This window comes from Oncorhynchus masou, chromosome 30, assembly GCF_036934945.1.
Source record: "Oncorhynchus masou masou isolate Uvic2021 chromosome 30, UVic_Omas_1.1, whole genome shotgun sequence".
Lineage (NCBI taxonomy): Eukaryota > Metazoa > Chordata > Actinopteri > Salmoniformes > Salmonidae > Oncorhynchus > Oncorhynchus masou.
In genome coordinates, this window is record NC_088241.1 from 8,462,397 (window position 1) to 8,481,772 (window position 19,376).

The window sequence follows — 19,376 nt, forward strand, 5'->3', positions numbered from 1 at the left end:
TAATTTCTTGTTTATGTTGACTCCAACATGGCTAATTTGACAATTCTTCTGAGCGCCGTCTCAGATTATTGCATGGTTTGCTTTTTCCGTAGAGTTTTTTTGAAATCTGACACAGCAGTTGCATTAAGGAGAAGTATATCTATAATTCCATGTGTATAACTTGTATTATCATCTATATTTATGATGAGTATTTCTGTTGAATGATGTGGCTATGCAAAATCACTGGATGTTTTTGGAACTAGTGAATGTAACGTGCCAATGTAAACTCAGATGTTGATATAAATATGAACTTTATCAAACAAAACATACATGTATTGTGTAACATGAAGTCATATGAGTGTCATTTGATGAAGATCATCAAAGGTTAGTGATTCATTTTGTCTCTATTTGTGCTTTTTGTGACTGCTATCCTTTGTTGGAAAAAATGGCTGTGTTTTTCTGTGGCTTGGTGGTGACCTAACATAATCGTTTGTGGTGTTTTTGCTGTAAAGCATATTTGAAATTGGACACTGTGGTGGGATTAAAAACAAGATGACATTTCAAATGGTATAAAATACATCTATGTTTGAGGAATTTTCATTTTGAGATTTCTGTTGTTTTGAATTTGGCGCCCTGCACTTTCACTGGCTGTTGTCATATCATCCCGTTAACGGGATTTCAGCCCAGTTAACAAACTATAGTTTTGGCAAGTCAGTTAGGACGTCTACTTTGTGCATGACACAAGTAATTTTTCCAACAATTGTTTACAGACAGATTATTTCACTTATAATTCACTGTATCACAATTCCAGTGGGTCAGAAGTTTACATACACTAAGTTGACTGTGTCTTGAAACAGCTTGGAAAATTCCAGAAAATTATGTCATGGCTTCAGAAGCTTCTGATAGGCTAATTGACATCATTTGAGTCAATTGGAGGTGTACCTGTGGATGTATTTCAAGGCCTACCTTCAAACTCAGTGCCTCTTTGCTTGACATCATGGGACAATCAAAAGAAATCAGCCAAGACCTCAGGAAAGAACATTGTAGACCTCCACAAGTCTGGTTCATCCTTGGGAGCAATTTCCAAATGCCCAAAGATACCACATTCATCTGTACAAATAATAGTATGCAAGTATAAACACCATGGTACCACGCAGCCATCATACCGCACAGGAAGGAGATGCCTTCTGTCTCCTAGAAATTAACATACTTTGGTGTGAAAAGTGCAAATCAATCCCAGAACAACAGCACAGGACCTTGTGAAGATGTTGGAGGTAACAGGTACAAAAGTATCTATATCCACAGTAAAACGAGACCTATATCGACATAACCTGAAAGGCCGCTCAGCAAGGAAGAAGCCATTGCTCCAAAACCGCCATAAAAAAGCCAGACTACGGTTTGCAACTGCACATGGGGACAAAGATTGTTCTTTTTTGAGAAATGTCCCCTGGTCTGATGAAACAAAAATGACCATTGTTATGTTTGGAGGAAAAAGGGGGAGGCTTGCAAGCCGAAGAACACCATCCCAACCGTGAAGCAAGGGGGTGGCAGCATCATGTTGTGGGGGTGCTTTGCTGCAGGAGGGACTGGTGCACTTCACAAAATAGATGGTATCATGAGGAATGAATATTATGTGGATATATTGAAGCAACATCGCAAGACAGCAGTCAGGAAGTTAAAGCTTGGTCACAAATGGGTCTTCCAAATGGACGACGACCCCGAGCATCCTTCCAAAGTTGTGGCAAAATGGCTTAAGGGCAACAAAGTCAAGGTATTGCAGTGGCCGTCACAACACCCTGACCTCAATTCCATAGAAAATGTGTGGACAGAATTTAAAAAGTGTGTGCGAGCAATGAGGCCTACAAACTTGACTCATTTACACCAGCTCTGTCAGGATGAATGGGCCAAAATTCACCCAACTTATTGTGGGAAGCTTGTGGAAGGCTACCCAAAACATTTGAACCATGTTGAGCAATTTTAAAGGCAATGCTACCAAATACAAATTGAGTGTATGTAAACTTCTTACCCACTGGGAATGTGATGAAGGAAATAAATGCTGAAATCAATAATTCTCTCTATTATTCTGACATTTCACATTCTTAAAATAAAGTGGTGATCCTAACTGACCTAAGACCGGGAATTTTTACTAGGATTAAATGTCAGGAATTGTGACAAACTGAGTTTAAATGTATTTGGCTATGGTGTATGTAAACTTCAGACTTCAACTCTATGTGCAAATGAGGAAGTGGAGGTAGAAATACTGGTGTGCAAAAGAGCAGAAAAACAAAAACAAATATGGGTTGGTTGGTTGCATGGTCTGTTTACAGATGGGCTCTGTACAGCTGCAGCGATCGGTAAGCTGCTTTGACAGCTGAAGCTTAAAGTCAGTGAGGGAGATATGTCTTCAACCAGTGATTTTTGCAATTCGTTCCAGTCACTGGCAGCAGATAACTGGAAGGAAAGGTGGCCAAAGAGGGTGTTTGCTTCGGGGATGACCAGTGAAATATACCTGCTGGAGCGTGTGCTACGGATGGGTGTTCCTATGGTGACCAGTGAGCTGAGATAAGGCAGAGCTTTACCTAACAAGGACTTATAGATGACCTGAAGCCAGTGGGTTTGGCGACGAATATGTAACGAGGACCAGCCAACGATAGCATACAGTTACTTTTGAAGGAGGGAGAGTGGCGGTGTCCTCAATTGTTGTTGGCGGTGTTCTCAATCGTTGTTGGCGGAGGGAGAGAGGTGTTGTCGTTGTCGGAGGGAGAGTGGTAGTTCATTTGTTTATTTGGATCCTCATTAGCTTGAACCTGATCGTACATCTCTGGAGAGGTCTGAAAATAGCTGTTCAGCGACACTCCCCATCCAACCTGACAGAGCTTGACAGTATCTGCAGAGAAGAATGGGAGAAACTCCCCAAATACACAGGTGCCAGGCTTGTAGTGTCATACCCAAGAAGACTCAGGGCTTTAATCGCTGCCAAAGGTGCTTCAACAAAGTACTGAGTAAAGGGTCTGAATATTTACGTAAAGACATCTACAAACCTGTTTTTGCTTTGTCATTATAGGCTATTCTGTGTAGATTGATGAAGGAAATCCTTTAAAAAAATCCATTTTAGAATAAGGCTGCACCGTAACAAAATGTGAAAATGGAAAGGGGCCTGAATACTTTCTGAATTTACTGTAAGGGTTATGGTTTGGTATACGCTTAAAACAGAAATACAAAAGTTAACTTTATTGCTGGATTTGAACATGCAACCTTTGGCACCAGAGGCAGATGCATACGGCATCAGCATGTTACAGTTAGAATGGCGCCTAGCCGAAGTCGGTTAGGTGAACCGAATGAGTGTGCTTACATACTCTCTTATTAAAAGCCCTTCTCTTTGAAAAAGCGATAAAAGTGTCAACGGTACTGTATGTCCATTTTTAGACACTTGCCAGTATATACGTTCTCAAAATAGTCAATCTAAGAAACAAAAAACTAAATGTCATTAATTTTCACATTTTTGACAAAGAGATCTTAGTCGGACAATTTTACATCTAACTAAGATGTTTGGTGCAGTATTTGTCAATGAAATGTGTGTGAAAACAAGTAATATCTCATTGAATGACAACAAAGATTTTATTGTTGACCAATCACCGACTTCGGCTTGCCTCGGGAAAAAAATCTGGAGAAAAAAAATCTTACTGTAGTCCAAAACGAACAAAATGTCATCATAATATATGCACAAACTTTTCCTAATTGTTTCGAATGGGAAGGATGCGGACGCCTTTACGCCCATCTGCCATCCCCGCCCACAAAGCCAAACCGAAACCTACTTGAAGGTAACAGCGCTCACTCTTCCCCTAGTGTCCGATTTCCACGTCATCTCCCAACACCCTTAGACATAGGTGAACGTTGAATACGGACTTGTATCATGGGTGACCTGGCTGGGTTCACAACCTTTTTTGGTTACGCTACCACAAGTACCCCCTCATGTACATTTCTATCAGTAAGCCTATGGTCTCATGAGTCTTCTCAAGTAGCCTCTGCGGATAGGTGCTAGTACGCCTGGTTGAGAACCACTTACATCTACCAATTGGTTGTGTTTTTACATGGGGTGTCATTTTGAAAGTACAGGTTTTCAACGTTCTCTGTCACACCACATCTCCATCAGTAGAAAGGGGTTAAGGTTCTGACATGGAAAAATTTACTGTTGCATGTTATCTATTGCACAGCTGTGAGGGTTGATTCTTGTTGACATGTCTTGAATGAGTTGGTTGTGAGACCAGTTTGTTCCAAGTGTCGTCAGAAAAATAACTGAACCGTAAGAGATGATGTTGAGTGACATCTACATTTGCACACAATGAGTTAGACGGGGAGACAGGAAAGCATGTCATGTAGCCTCAAGCCAAATGTTATGAGTATTTTATTCATTTAATTAGATGTGGTTTTCTGAACAATTGTGCATCAGGCTCATAAAGGCTGTCGTGTTATAGGGCTTTATTTTGATTTTGTAATATTAGAACCATGTGAACACCTGGAGTTATATTGAATAAAAACAAATAATACTGTTAGAGCTAAAATTCAAAGATAGGATGACACCTGCTCCAATTGATTTGATTGGTTGTAATCATAACCATACATGTTTGCATCACTTTTTTAAAATTAGAATGAAAGCATTGTCATTTGAATGTTAGTCTTTCATATGTATTTTAAGGTGGTCAACTGTATATTCAGTTAAGAGTGGTGTTGTAAATCTAGTTTCAGGGCTTCCCCTGCAGAACGTCATAAGCAAAGTGTTAATCACTGCGTCCAGGTGATCACAGAGCCGGTTAGTTCAGTCTTTCTCTGCTGTGTGAGACTAACTTAAATGTCAGAATACATACAGTACTTTACATTCTGTTCTCTACAATGGTGCAGTGATACATATAATTGTGAAATTAAGAAGGTTAAAAAGTTAAAAAGTCTGGATGCTCAATTAACTATGGGCTCACAATTATCTGCAGCAAGAAAATCAATCACATCAGGTCTTTATAACATTCACACCTGTAAAAAAAATAAAAAATATCTATTTAATTAAATCCAAACAAGTTTTTGCAAGGGCTCTATAAAGCAACATTATTGCTGGACTGTGTGATAAACTTCAGGTAAGTTTTGATGATTTGCAAAATGGCTCACCTTTGTCATGGAGGTAACCAAACAAGTTCAGATTCCACCTCTCATCTTAATCTTACATTGTCATGCCAACCTTGGCCTTTTCACTAGAAATCATCCCCATCAACTCAGAACGATCATGATGAGGATTATACCTGCATGTACAAACATATGACACAAAAACACAGCTGCTTGCGGAATAAACGAGAAATCAAAGATTAAACCGAAGGGTATAAGTCCGAGCAAAATGCATAACATTATGAATTAATATTTAATAAATCTGTTTATTTGAATGCTAAAATATGACAGATTAGATACACTTTACATACACCTTAGCCAAATACATTTAAACTCAGTTTTTCACAATTCCTGACATTTAATCCAAGTAAAGACTCCCTATCTTAGGTCAGTTAGGATCACCACTTTATTTTATGAATGTGGAATGTCAGAATAATAGAGAGAATTATTTATTTCAGCTTTTATTTCTTTTATCACATTCCCAGTGGGTAAGAAGTTTACATACACTGACTTTGATGTCCTTAAGCCATTTTGTCACAACTTTGGAAGTATGCTTGGGTTTGTTCTCCATTTGGAAGACCCATTTGCGACCAAGCTTTAACTTCCTGACTGATGTCTTGAGATGTTGCTTCAATATATCCACATAATTTTCTTCCCTCATGATGCCATCTATTTCGTGAAGAGCACCAGTCCCTCCTGCAGCAAAGCACCCCCACAACATGATGCTGCCACCCCCGTTCTTCACAGTTGGGATGGTGTTCTTTGGCTTGCAAGCATTCCCCTTTTTCCTCTAAACATAACAATGGACATTATGGCCAAACTGTTCTATTTTTGTTTCATCAGACCAGAGAACATTTCTCAAAAAAGTATGATCTTTGTCCCCATGTGCAGTTGCAAACCGTAGTCTGGCTTTTTTTCTGGAGGTTTTGGAGCAGTGGCTTTTTCCTTGCTGAGCGGCCTTTCAGGTTATGTCGATATAGGACTTGTTTTATTGTGGATATAGGTACTTTTGTACCTGTTTCCTCCAACATCTTCACAAGGTCCTTTGCTGCTGTTCTATGATTGATTTGCACTTTTCACACCAAAGTACATTAATCTCTAGAAGACAGAAGGTGTCTCCTTCCTGAGCGGTATAATGGCTGCGTGGTCCCATGATGTTTATACTTGCGTACTAATGTTTGTACAGATGAACATGGTACCTTCAGGCATTTGGAAATTGCTCCCAAGGACAAACCAGACTTGTGGAGGTCTACAATGTTTTTTTTCTGAGGTCTTGGCTGATTTCTTTTCTATTTTCCCATAATGTCAAGCAAAGGGGCACTGAGTTTGAAGGTAGGCCTTGAAATACATCCACAGGTACACCGCCATTTGACTCAAATTATGTCAATTAGCCTATCAGAAGCTTCTAAAGCCATGACATCATTTTCTGGAATTTTACAAGCTATTTAAAGGAACAGTCAACATAGTGTATGTAAGCTTCTGACCCACTGGTATTTTGATACAGTGAATTATAAGTGAAATAATCTGTCTGTAAACAATTTTTGGAAAAATTACTTGTGTCATGCACAAAGTAGATGTCCTAACTGACCTGCCAAAACTATAGTTTATTAACAAGAAATTTGTGGAGTGGTTGAAAAACTAGTTTAAATGACTCAAACCTAAGTGTATGTAAACTTCTGACTTCAACAGTATATGCAGATAAATGGCTCAAACCTAACTTTTTTACTGGACAAATGACCTACACTGAGGATATTCTAATTTTCACAAACAAACTTTAGTGTCACATGGGAACAGGGGAAAAATACAAATCACCCAATTTGTTGCTTTTTCAATCTCATAAAACATACATCCAGTATTATGCAAAGTGTGTGTTTTTAGGACAGAATTACAGTCAGTGGTTAGTTATGATTATAAATAAACATAGGACATGTTAACACATACTGAAGCAGGATAAGGAGAGTGTGGTCAACGGGTACTAGATGTAAATCTTGCTATCAATACTGGCCTATTATAGTTAAGACTACAGGCATAATCTGTCCCAGGATGGCATTTAGGTGCGCAAGATGTTTACAATAAATATAGAACATAATACAATTAAATTAATCTAAATAACATAATGACCATGGGCATACTAATTTTAAATAAAAAATTAAATAAATACAATATTTACCTGGAATGAATCAAATCTATACTAATCTGTCCTTGATCTGATCTTTCTTACTTTGTGGCACATGGGCCTTCATCACGGTTGTTTGGGTTTATAATTAAGTTCTGTGGTGACCATTTGGGACAGGGCAGGGAGTTGGTAAAATGCAGACTGGAGATATCTGTAGAAAATAAATATGACCAGCATTATAAGTGGTGTGTAGGAAAAAACTGAACAGAAAATTAAATTATGTATCTGATTCAACCTAATTAAATGTTATCTGATGTTGACCATTGATAAAAAAGAAAAATCGCATCTGGATTAGATGGCTCACCTTGCATGGTGATGAGGAAGAAAATGTTGCCTCCCTTGAGGAATTCTCTGTGCTTCAGTTGCGTCAAGGTTAGGAATTTTAAGTAGCCAACTGCAGGGTTTACATAGAAGGACTCATCACCCCTGTTTTCGAGCATTCCAACTTTACGGGGATTGTTCCAGGAATCATAGTCTGCAAAATGGAGGAATTCCTAGCGTCATACACATGCAAGGGAATGGGGGCTCTCATAATATTAGCATTTGCATTCAGTCATATGACTCATAAGCATGGCCATTTCTGTTTGCCACTGTCTCGAAAGGGTTTGTTTGTAAATGTGATCAAAGCTAGGCTGGCTATTGCAAATGAGCTGTGCCCTTACTATATTCGATTGTGTTTTGGACACACTCGTATTGAATGTTTAAATTTCTCTTACCGTCCTGAAGTGAGGGTTCAGTGGTAATGCTGATTTGCTTGGACATGCGTTGCTGAGTGTGGGGATTCTGGTCCAGCAGTTGAATCGTCACTTGTCGATGGTGGCAAGGCCACTGGAGTTGGTCATCATACTTTCCTGAGACTAAGCGCACATAGACTCCAAACAACATTTCACGAAGATAAATGGCAATCTGGTAGGCATAGCCCTCTGGGGAATAGTATCTGGGGCTGTACACAACAGTGTTAATGTCACTGGTGGTTAAAAGATTCTCAAAGTCTTTAATCTGCCAGGTGTGATGGGGGCATTCGGTTTCTGACAGGTTTATGTCATCGATGGAAAACCCACCTGTAGACTGTCCTGTTCCTTTACGCACCTCAAACTCCACCTGGAACGTTTTGGTGGCGTTCAGGGGCACGTGGTAGGGCATCCAGTGAGATCCTGGGGAACCTTCAGAGAGAGACACTAGAGATTAAACAATTATTTCTAGGAGTGAATTTTCTAAGTGGTTGATTCACCTTCTCATCATCCTAACCTGTGATCTGGCCCATGTGGCGTAGAGTTCCGTTAGGGTTTCTCTCATCACGATACACTCTCATCCAGATGTTGAGCTGGTCTGACTCGTTACCACTGTGGTAGTAGTAGAACTGCAGACACTGGACACTGCACTTCCTACTGGGAGTCATCTCCCTGCTCTCCAGCCGGGCTTTGTCCCCCTCCTGGCCTGACATTGTGCTGGCATGCATGAAGAAACCAGTACCTGGGTAAAGTAGGGTAAGCATTTTTAACAATTGTCTGATATTTGTATCTAATGGTCCTACAGCACAAGTTCAGTTTACTGTCTGTATTAACAGCATTTTCATGAAGTAGTCAACTGTTGGTAAAGTGTGAGCTGTACTACAGCGTTAAATCTCACCGTCTGTCTTCCCCAGGTTGGTGAAATCAGAATAGGGCCCCCCAATGACAGTCTTCATTCTTTTCCAGCCACCTACCCAACTCTTGGTGCAGCGACTCATCCCACACAATCTCTGGTTGTCGAAGTTGCAATGTTCCATAAATGAAATAGATTTTTCTACAGGAGGAAAACAGAAAGGAGGAGAAGAATATACATGTTTTTCAACTTGGACATGCAGTACAGTAGACATGCTTGGTTTCATGACACACACTTACTGCAGCCGTATAGCTTGTTCAGCATTAAGGCATCTTGTGGGCTCATTTCAAGGCGTTGTCCAATAATCTTTTGGTACTCAGGTTGCTTAGTGATGATGGTAGGTCCCTCTCCCTTGCTGAAGGATGTCTCACTGTAATGCAGCACCGAGCTGTAGTCATATGGGAAACCCAGGGTGGTCGTATAATGGGGAGAGACTTTCAAAAAGTTCCTCTCATGACCTGTAGACAAGGAGTGGATTCATGACACTTAATTACTGCTTTAGTTTACAACCTACAATTTCCCAAAATTAAAGTCTTGAAAAAACAGCCTATTACACTCATGATAAATAACCATCATTTACTTTTACAAACAATATTTTGCTAACATCGTGAAGACATCATGTATATAAATTCAATTTAATAACAAAAAAATGCATAATATGCAGACCTTATTATTAGAATTTATAACTGAAAATGTAAACAAACCGCGTCTTATGTTTTTCCAAACAATGGTCACATATTCATCCCTGTCATATCTGGACTGTTCATGCCAGATTCCCAGAGCGTGTAGAAACTCATGCTCCACAATGCCAATATGATCACAGTAATTTCCAATGGAAAGAGGCTGTCCATACTTGGAAGATCTCCCTACGTGGGAGGAACACCTACATACAAAGAAAGCAAGGAGACACAAAAATTGAACCTGTATCAATATCAAGCAAGTCAGATATCTTCAGTAAAAAGGGGCAAGCTACCCATGTTCCCTCAAGTGGTCAGGCAGTGAAAAAATGATCTTACCCTCTGTTCCTCTGGGCTGAAATGAAGTGATACTCAGAGCCTCTGGGTTTGAAGTTGACGCATGATTTTAGTCTGAACTGCTCAAAGGCCTGCAGAATGATCCCTTTTGCATTCAAAGCTGAGTTCATATAGAAAACATATGGTAAAAGTGATGGCAAATTAGGGCCTTTGGGGGAACGATCCATCACTTATCCAACCTTTATTTATCAACCGGGTGGGAACAGATTACATCCGTACAACCACTGTTTCTGAGCAGATGCTGGATGCAGAATAATATGTTCAGTAAATGGTCAAAAGAGACTACAATCTTAGCTCCCATGTGCTTTATTGGAGACCGTGTTTTGGCCACTTAGGTTATCATTAGGTCTCCATTTACAAAGAACAAGCCAACGTTCTGTGTATAGACATATGATATCCCACCTGAGGACATCCCTCAAGTGACAGGTATAATCTACTGTGTGATGTTACTTGGGGATGTCTGTCCATATATGGACTTATAAATGGAGACCTGATGAAGATTTGTACTCACCAAGGGTTTTGTCTAGCACATAGGGGACGGGAAGGTCCCATAGTTCGTCCTTGTTCAAAACGATATTCCTTGGAACCCTTCGTTTATGCGGAGGCTACATGATTTGAATACACCAGAAATAGTAAATGACAGTGAAAGAGTACATCTGAAGCCAGCAGAATATTCATCAAAATTCATCATCTTTTGTAGGGTGTACTGACCTCGATTATATCACCCTCGCGTAAGTCTAAGTCTGGAAGATTAAATTCTGTAAATTATTATTCACTATGGAATCAAGATAAAACAGAGTCTAAAAGAATATTGCAGTACATACTGACAACAACCAACTCTAGTTGCATAACTCAGCTTAACCTACCCATGTTTATTCTGTTGATGTCCAAGTCGAAATCCTCAATATCTTGAAAAATGACAAAATAACAAAAAGTTTGAAATAGAAAATTATTAATAATTGTTAGTATCCATTTTGTATTTGTATTTGAAAGTAGATTAAAGGCAACAGTTTTCCAAAAGTGTACATTTAAAAAATGGTGTCAATCCCATATAGGCCAATGCAAAACCTTTGGTCTGGACTACTCAAACTCCCAAGTATATTTATTTATCTGGTTATTATATTAAATAAAATGATGTATGGCTAGTGTATACAAACTCACCTCTGAAAATCGCTTGAGGCTGTGGATGAAGAAACAAATATGATTTTGTAGCAATTCCAGGTAAATGAATAAATTACTTAACCATGTAAAAATGTCTAATCATGTCTTTGTAATTTGAAAATGTACATTTTTTTATCAATATAAAATTGGTATTCACAGTTCAATCTCTTACCCGAGACAACGTTATGAAGTCCACAACTAGGAAAATATAAATATACATTCTCCTATGGATACGAAACATATGTCCTTGCTATGGTCAAGCTACCCTACCTTGGGGCGGTAGGGTAGCCTAGTGGTTAGAGCGTTGGACTAGTAACCGAAAGGTTGCAAGTTCAAATCCCCGAGCTGACAAGGTACAAATCTGTCGTTCTGCCCCTGAACATGCAATTAACCCACTGTTCCTAGGCCGTCATTGAAAATAAGAATTTGTTCTTAACTGACTTGCCTAGTAAAATTAAGGTAAAAAAATAAAAACCTCAAATTTGAAATACTTTACAACAACACAAACACCAAACCAAATGTTGTCATGTGAAAAGAAAGTTGTAAATCATAAGACAAACGTATTCAAATCTTGTGTTTCTTCCCTTCTCTGTCTTTATAGTAGTGCATGCCCAGGTATTGCAAAGGATTCAGACTTGAAGTGAAGTGACTCAAAACTTGGTACTTTTACACTTTCTTTATTACCATAGTTTTTCCTTGCAGACCTGTGAGTTAGCATTGCAAACAACTATTCATCACAAACACAATTATCATACTGTTAAATAACATTTATTTGCACAAGGTAGCAAATAGTGTACCTTGAACAAACATGACATCTTCTTCATTGTCAAAGCAAATCATCTAGGTGTATGATGTATGGAGGTAAGAAACAGGTGTGGGAACCAATGGCCAGGTAATAACTGTAGTAATTATAATGTCTTTAATTACTGAATAACAATAGTTAATTGCACTTAAGAACCGTGGCTTGACCGTGGACAACACCCTGCCGTTCTCTGAAAACAAGGGACTCGCTCCTGCAGATTCATGCTCTACAACATCTGTAGAGTATGACCCTACCTCAGACAGGAAGCGGTGCAGGTCCTAATCCAGGAACTTGTCATCTCCCATCTGGACTATTGCAACTCTCTGTTGTCTGGGCCCCCCGCTTGTGTCATGCAACTCAATATCAGGAAGGTGTTCCTAATGTTTTGTATACTCTGTGTACATACAGTGCTTTCGGGAAGTATTCAGACCCCTTGACTTTTTCACATTTTGTTACGTTACAGCATTATTCTAAAATTGATTAAATGAAACATTTTCCTCATCATTAAAATTAAATATAGTATCGGCTTTCTATTTCGCAACAAAGCCTCCTTCACTCACGCCGCCAAACTTACCCTAGTAAAACTGACTATCCTACCGATCCTCGACTTCGTCGATGTCATCTACAAAATAGCTTCCAACACTCTACTCAGCAAACTGGATGCAGTCTATCACAGTGCCATCCTTTTTGTTACCAAATCACCTTATACCACCCACAACTGCGACCTGTATGCTCTAGTCGGCTGGCCCTCTCTACATATTCGTCGCCAGACCCACTGGCTCCAGGTCATCTATAAGTCTATGCTAGGTAAAGCTCTGCCTTATCTCAGTTCACTGATCACGATGGCAACACCCACCCGTAGCACACGTTCCAGCAGGTATATCTCACTGATCATCCCCAAAGCCAACACCTCATTTGGCCGCCTTTCCTTCCAGTTCTCTGCTGCCAGTGACTGGAATGAATTGCAAAAATCGCTGAAGTTGGAGACTTTGATTTCCCTCACCAACTTTAAATATCAACTATCTGAGCAGCTAACCGATCGCTGCAGCTGTACATAGATTGGGTGGGCTATTTACAGATGGACTATCTACCTCATCTCCATACTGTTTTTATTTTATTTACTTTTCTGCTCTTTTGCACACCAGTATATCTACTTGCTCATCATCATCTGCTCATTTATATACGTATATACTGTACTCTATATCATCGACTGCATCCTTATGTAATACATGTATCACTAGCTACTTTAACTATGCCACTTTGTTTACATACTCATCTCATATGTATATACTGTACTCAATACCATCTACTGTATCTTGCCTATGCTGCTCTGTACCATCACTCATTCATATATCCTTATGTACATATTCTTTATCCCCTTACACTGTGTATAAGACAGTAGTTTAGGAATTGTTAGTTAGATTACTTGTTGGTTATTACTGCATTGTCGGAACTAGAAGCACAAGCATTTCGCTACACTCGCATTAACATCTGCTAACCATGTGTATGTGACAAATAAAATTTGATTTGATTTGATTTATCACTCCTGTGTTAATCTGCTAAATTGCAATTATTCGCTCCTATGGCCTATTTATTGCCTTCCTCCTCATGCCTTTTGCACACACTGTATGTAGACTTTCTTTTATCTACTGTGTCATTGATTTGTTTATTGTGTTATTGGCTTGTTTATTGTTTACTTCATGTGTAACTGTGTTGTTGTCTGTGTCACACTGCTTTGCTTTATCTTGGCCAGGTCGCAGTTGCAAATGAGAACTTGTTCTCAACTAGCCTACCTTGTTAAATAAAGGTGAAATAAATAAAAAAAATATCCTATAATGACGAAACAAAAACAGGTTTTAGAAACAGAAATACCCAATTTATATAAATATTCAGAACTTCTGCTATGAGACTCGAAATTGAGATGTTTCTACATCTTGATTGGAGCCCACCTGCATTTCAAAAGGCACAGAACTGTCTATATAAGGTCCCACAGTTGACAGTGCATGTCAGAGCAAAAACCAAGCCATGAGGTTGAAGGAATTGTACATAGAGCTCCGAGACAGGATTGTGTTGAGGTACAAATCTGGGGAGGGGTGCAAAAACATTTACGCAGCATTGAAGGTCCCCAAGAACACAGTGGCCTCCATCATTCTGTTTTATTTTAAATTTTTGACATTAGGGTTGGTAATATACAAGGCACAAACATTTACCATACATTAATATAATCTCTCTGGTAAATCATCGTAGGTCATCAGGCTTTATAGACTGTTGTTAGCAATATGTTTAGGTTCTAATGTCGCTTAGTGAATCAACCACAACATAAGAGCCCTAACAATGATCGCGGGGAGACACCAGTCCAGAGCAGAAGTCAGAGGCTGGAAGATAAAGGACAGAAATATCAACCTTTCATTAAATGAATGAGTCATATAGATGCTATTAAAGGGGCAATCTGCATTTCAAACAATAACAAAGCAGAAACCCTGACACTGGTTTTGGTAAAATGCTCAGGGATGGGGCTGGAGAAATGTATCCACTCTCAAATTCATAGGCAGAGCTATGGATGCAAGGACTGACCATACATGATATCAACATTATAGTTAAACCATGCTTTGAAGCTATACAGTGTTTGAGTGCAATTACATTGCTTTAATACAAACTTATATTTTGGTTTCTGGTGGGATACGACAGTTGAACTAAGCTCATGAGGCATTTATGTTATATTCTTAAAGATATTCTTACTGTTAAAGTGATATCCAATGTATAAATACAGTAAAGTACACACACTTAAGGGTAACTTCAAGGGGCATTCTTCAAGGGGCATTCAAGGAGTTGGTCTGATGGGAATCCGCGATGTCATCAGCCTCCTTGCTTGAGGGACAATGGAAGAGTAATAGAGGACAAAAGAGGAAAGGCGATTTACATGGACCAACTATTAAGGGGAAATCAGCCGTTGCTACATCAATTTTTGCACTTATAAATGAATGATATGGACCCATTGATTCCTGAAGAATATACCTTAAATGCCTCACGAGCTTAGTTCAACTGTCGTACCTCATCAGAACCCAAAATATAAGCTTGTTTCCAATGTTTGCAAACAAAGTAGATGTAAACATATGTTAAATAGCCTCAACATGGTTAAAACTATTATTTTGACATCATGGATGGACAGTCCGTGCATCCATAGGTCTGTCTATGAATTTGAGTGGTCACTTTTCTCCAGCCCCATCCCTCAGCTTGTTACCGAAACAGAGGTGGGGAAAACGCTTTATTGTTTCATTTGCTCTCTAATAACGCTTTATTGTTTCATTTGCTCTCTAATAAATGGTTTATAAAGGTGATATAAGTTGATACAATTCTACAAGTACAGGTTCTGATTTCCCTGTCAGTGGTTGACATGTTAGTAGCAGAAGTAAGGGCAGTCTCTGTAAAAATAACAAATAAATAATATATTGAGCAAAAACATATATGTCGTAAATAAAACACCAGACAATTTGTATATAGTCAGTCAGTATACATACCATTTTGAAAAGTGGTACTGTTATCCACAGAGACTGGATCAGTATCTGTCAGAAATAAAAATCAAAATATGAGAGGGACCCATGAACACTGGCGTCAGCTTCGTATTATCAATAACATCAGGGGGAAATGAAGTTCTGGTCTATAGTATGTGATTCTGAATCTGATCAGCAGCATCAACTTTATCATAGCAGGCCATGAGGAATTAGTCAAGCGACATGGTCTGGTGAGCTTTGAGCCTGTAAAACACAAGATGTACCATACTATCAGGGATGACTTCTAACAATAAAAACACATAACTGCCAGTCTGCTAGCACCTAATGTATCAATGTTTAACTCCTTGTATCATGTGTCAAATTAAAATGTTAAGTTTTCATGTTTGATTGAAATATGCCCTAACAATTGTAACATGGAGGCTTACCCCTTAAAGGACCCAGCTTGGTGTGGTCTGAGGTTGGCCCCTGTTGGACACTGCCCACTCTCTCCCAGCTGGCACTGATACTGGCACAGAGAGTCATACCACACTCCTGGTTGTCCTCAAAGCTGCATTTCTCTAGGAATGTGACCGCAGATGCTGCATAATTGGAACAAGGGAAGTATTTGCATGGTAGACAAGTAGTGATGCAAACACATGGATTACTCATAGTGCTTAAGGCACTAGCTAAAGGCACATCCTGCACTATGTTGTATAACCTCCAAATATCATTGGACTATGCACACTATGCACTGTTCTGAGAACCCATTAGCTTCAAATACATTAAATGTATTTCATTCAAAGTAAATTTGACTTTGAATGAAACACTGACCGATGACGTAACACCTTGTCAACTGCTTTACGACATTCCCATCAATGACCGATACTATATCAAATCTATTGACATGCTGCTAATGAAACATACGTCCATGGTTTGGTTTCATTCTTTCACTGAGCAAAGTTCTATAGCTTACTTACTGCAGTTATACAGCATGTTAAGATTTAAGACGTCATTGGAGCTCATGTCCAGCCGTTGGCCAACTACATTCTGCTTGCTTAGTGATGACGATGGATCCGTTGCCATTGGTGAAGTCTTCCTTTCCGTAGTGCATCGCCGAGGTCTAGTCAAACAGGGTACCTAGGGTGCTGGTTTGACTTGCGCTGCGTTTTTCAAAATTGTGCTCCTTTCCTGAGTACAAAAATAATAAGTAGAATTATGCCTTTAATTGACATGGTACTTGTATTGCTGTGCCGATTGTATTTCAACACTTCAAATGAAATTGTATTGGTCGCATATAGTTGGTTAGCAGATGTTATTGTGAGTGTAGCGAAATGCTAGTGCTTCTAGTTCCGACAGTGCAGCAATATCTAACATATAATCTAACAATTCCACAACAACTACCTAATACACACAAATCTAAGTAAAGGAATGGAATAAGAATATTTACATATACAGTGCCTTGCGAAAGTATTCGGTCCCCTTGAACTTTGCGACCTTTTGCCACATTTCAGGTTTCAAACATAAAGATATAAAACTGTATTTTTTTGTGAAAAATCAACAACAAGTGGGACGCAATCATGAAGTGGAACGACATTTATTGGATATTTCAAACTTTTTTAACAAATCAAAAACTGAAAAAATGGGTGTGCAAAATTATTCAGCCCCCTTAAATTAATACTTTGAAGCGCCACCTTTTGCTGCGATTACAGCTGTAAGTCGCTTGGGGTATGTCTCTATCAGTTTTGCACATCGAGAGACTGAAATTTTTTCCCAATCCTCCTTGAAAAACAGCTCGAGCTCAGTGAGGTTGGATGGAGAGCATTTGTGAACAGCAGTTTTCAGTTCTTTCCACAGATTCTCGATTGGATTCAGGTCTGGACTTTGACTTGGCCATTCTAACACCTGGATATGTTTATTTTTGAACCATTCCATTGTAGATTTTGCTTTATGTTTTGGATCATTGTCTTGTTGGAAGACAAATCTCCGTCCCAGTCTCAGGTCTTTTGCAGACTCCATCAGGTTTTCTTCCAGAATGGTCCTGTATTTGGCTCCATCCATCTTCCCATCAATTTTAACCATCTTCCCTGTCCCTCCTGAAGAAAAGCAGGCCCAAACCATGATGCTGCCACCACCATGTTTGACAGTGGGTATTGTGTGTTCAGGGTGATGAGCTGTGTTGCTTTTACGCCAAACATAACGTTTTGCATTGTTGCCAAAAAGTTCAATTTTGGTTTCATCTGACCAGAGCACCTTCTTCCACATGTTTGGTGTGTCTCCCAGGTGGCTTGTGGCAAACTTTAAACAACACTTTTAATGGATATCTTTAAGAAATGGCTTTCTTCTTGCCACTCTTCCATAAAGGCCAGATTTGTGCAATATACGACTGATTGTTGTCCTATGGACAGAGTCTCCCACCTCAGCTGTAGATCTCTGCAGTTCATCCAGAGTGATCATGGGCCTCTTGGCTGCATCTCTGATCAGTCTTCTCCTTGTATGAGCTGAAAGTTTAGAGGGACGGCCAGGTCTTGGTAGATTTGCAGTGGTCTGATACTCCTTCCATTTCAATATTATCGCTTGCACAGTGCTCCTTGGAATGTTGAAAGCTTGGGAAATGTTTTTGTATCAAAATCCGGCTTTAAACTTCTTCACAACAGTATCTCGGACCTGCCTGGTGTGTTACCTTGTTCTTCATGATGCTCTCTGCGCTTTTAATGGACCTCTGAGACTATCACAGTGCAGGTGCATTTATACGGAGACTTGATTACACACAGGTGGATTGTATTTATCATCATTAGTCATTTAGGTCAACATTGTATCATTCAGAGATCCTCACTGAACTTCTGGAGAGAGTTTGCTGCACTGAAAGTAAAGGGGCTGAATAATTTTGCACGCCCATTTCTTCAGTTTTTGATTAGTTAAAAAAGTTTGAAATATCCAATAAATGTCGTTCCACTTCATGATTGTGTCCCAGTTGTTGTTGATTCTTCACAAAAAAATACAGTTTTATATCTTTATGTTTGAAGCCTGAAATGTGGCAAAAGGTCGCAAAGTTCAAGGGGGCCGAATACTTTCGCAAGGCACTGTACATATTTGGATGAGCGATGGCAAAACAGCATAGGCAAGATGCAATAGAAAGTATAAAATACAGTTGAAGTCGGAAGTTTACATACACCTTAGCCAAATACATTTAAACTCAGTTTGTCACAACTCCTGACATTTAACCCTAGTAAAAATTCCCTGTCATAGGTCAGTTAGGATCACCACTTTATTTTAATAATGTGAAATGTCAGAATAATAGTAGAGAGAATTATTTATTTCAGCTTTTATTTCTTTCATCACATTCCCAGTGGGTCAGAAGTTAACATACACTCAATTAGTATTTGGTAGCATTGGCGTTAAAATTGTTCCTGACTGATGTCTTGAGATGTTGCTTCAATATATCCACATAATTGTCCCTCCTCATGATGCCATCTATTTTGTGAAGTGCATCAGTCCCTCCTGCAGCAAAGTACCCCCACAACATGATGCTGCTACCCCCGTGCTTCACAGTTGGGATGGTGATCTTCGGCTTGCAAGCATTCCCCTTTTTCCTCCAAACATAACGATGGTCATTATGGCCAAACAGTTATTTTTTTGTTTCATCAGACCAGAGGAAATTCCCCCCAAAAGTATGATCTTTGTCCCCATGTGCAGTTGCAAACCATAGTCTGGCATTTTATGGCGGTTTTGGAGCAGTGGCTTCCTCCTTGCTGAGCGGCCTTTCAGGTTATTTCGATATAGGACTCGTTTTACTGTGGATATAAATACTTTTGTTCCTGTTTCCTCCCGCATCTTCACAAGGTCCTTTGTTGTTGTTCTGGGATTGATTTGCACTTTTCGCACCAAAGTACGTTCATCTCTAGGAGACAGAAGGCGTCTCCTTCCTGAGCGGTATGACA

General features: G+C 39.3%; 1 protein-coding gene across 1 annotated transcript; it reads right to left on the reverse strand.

The window, feature by feature from the left end:
• Window positions 1–2,672: 2,672 nt before the first annotated feature.
• Window positions 2,673–16,549, reverse strand: LOC135523019 (meprin A subunit beta-like). The gene is made up of 12 exons (XM_064949746.1): window positions 16,483–16,549; window positions 15,885–16,037; window positions 10,680–10,727; window positions 10,496–10,567; window positions 9,967–10,084; window positions 9,655–9,833; window positions 9,190–9,408; window positions 8,936–9,091; window positions 8,555–8,779; window positions 8,023–8,469; window positions 7,611–7,781; window positions 2,673–2,866 (listed from the first exon to the last, which is right to left on the reverse strand). The coding sequence occupies exons 1-12, from the start codon at window positions 16,547–16,549 to the stop codon at window positions 2,673–2,675; spliced, it is 2,049 nt and encodes a 682-aa protein (XP_064805818.1).
• Window positions 16,550–19,376: the final 2,827 nt, after the last annotated feature.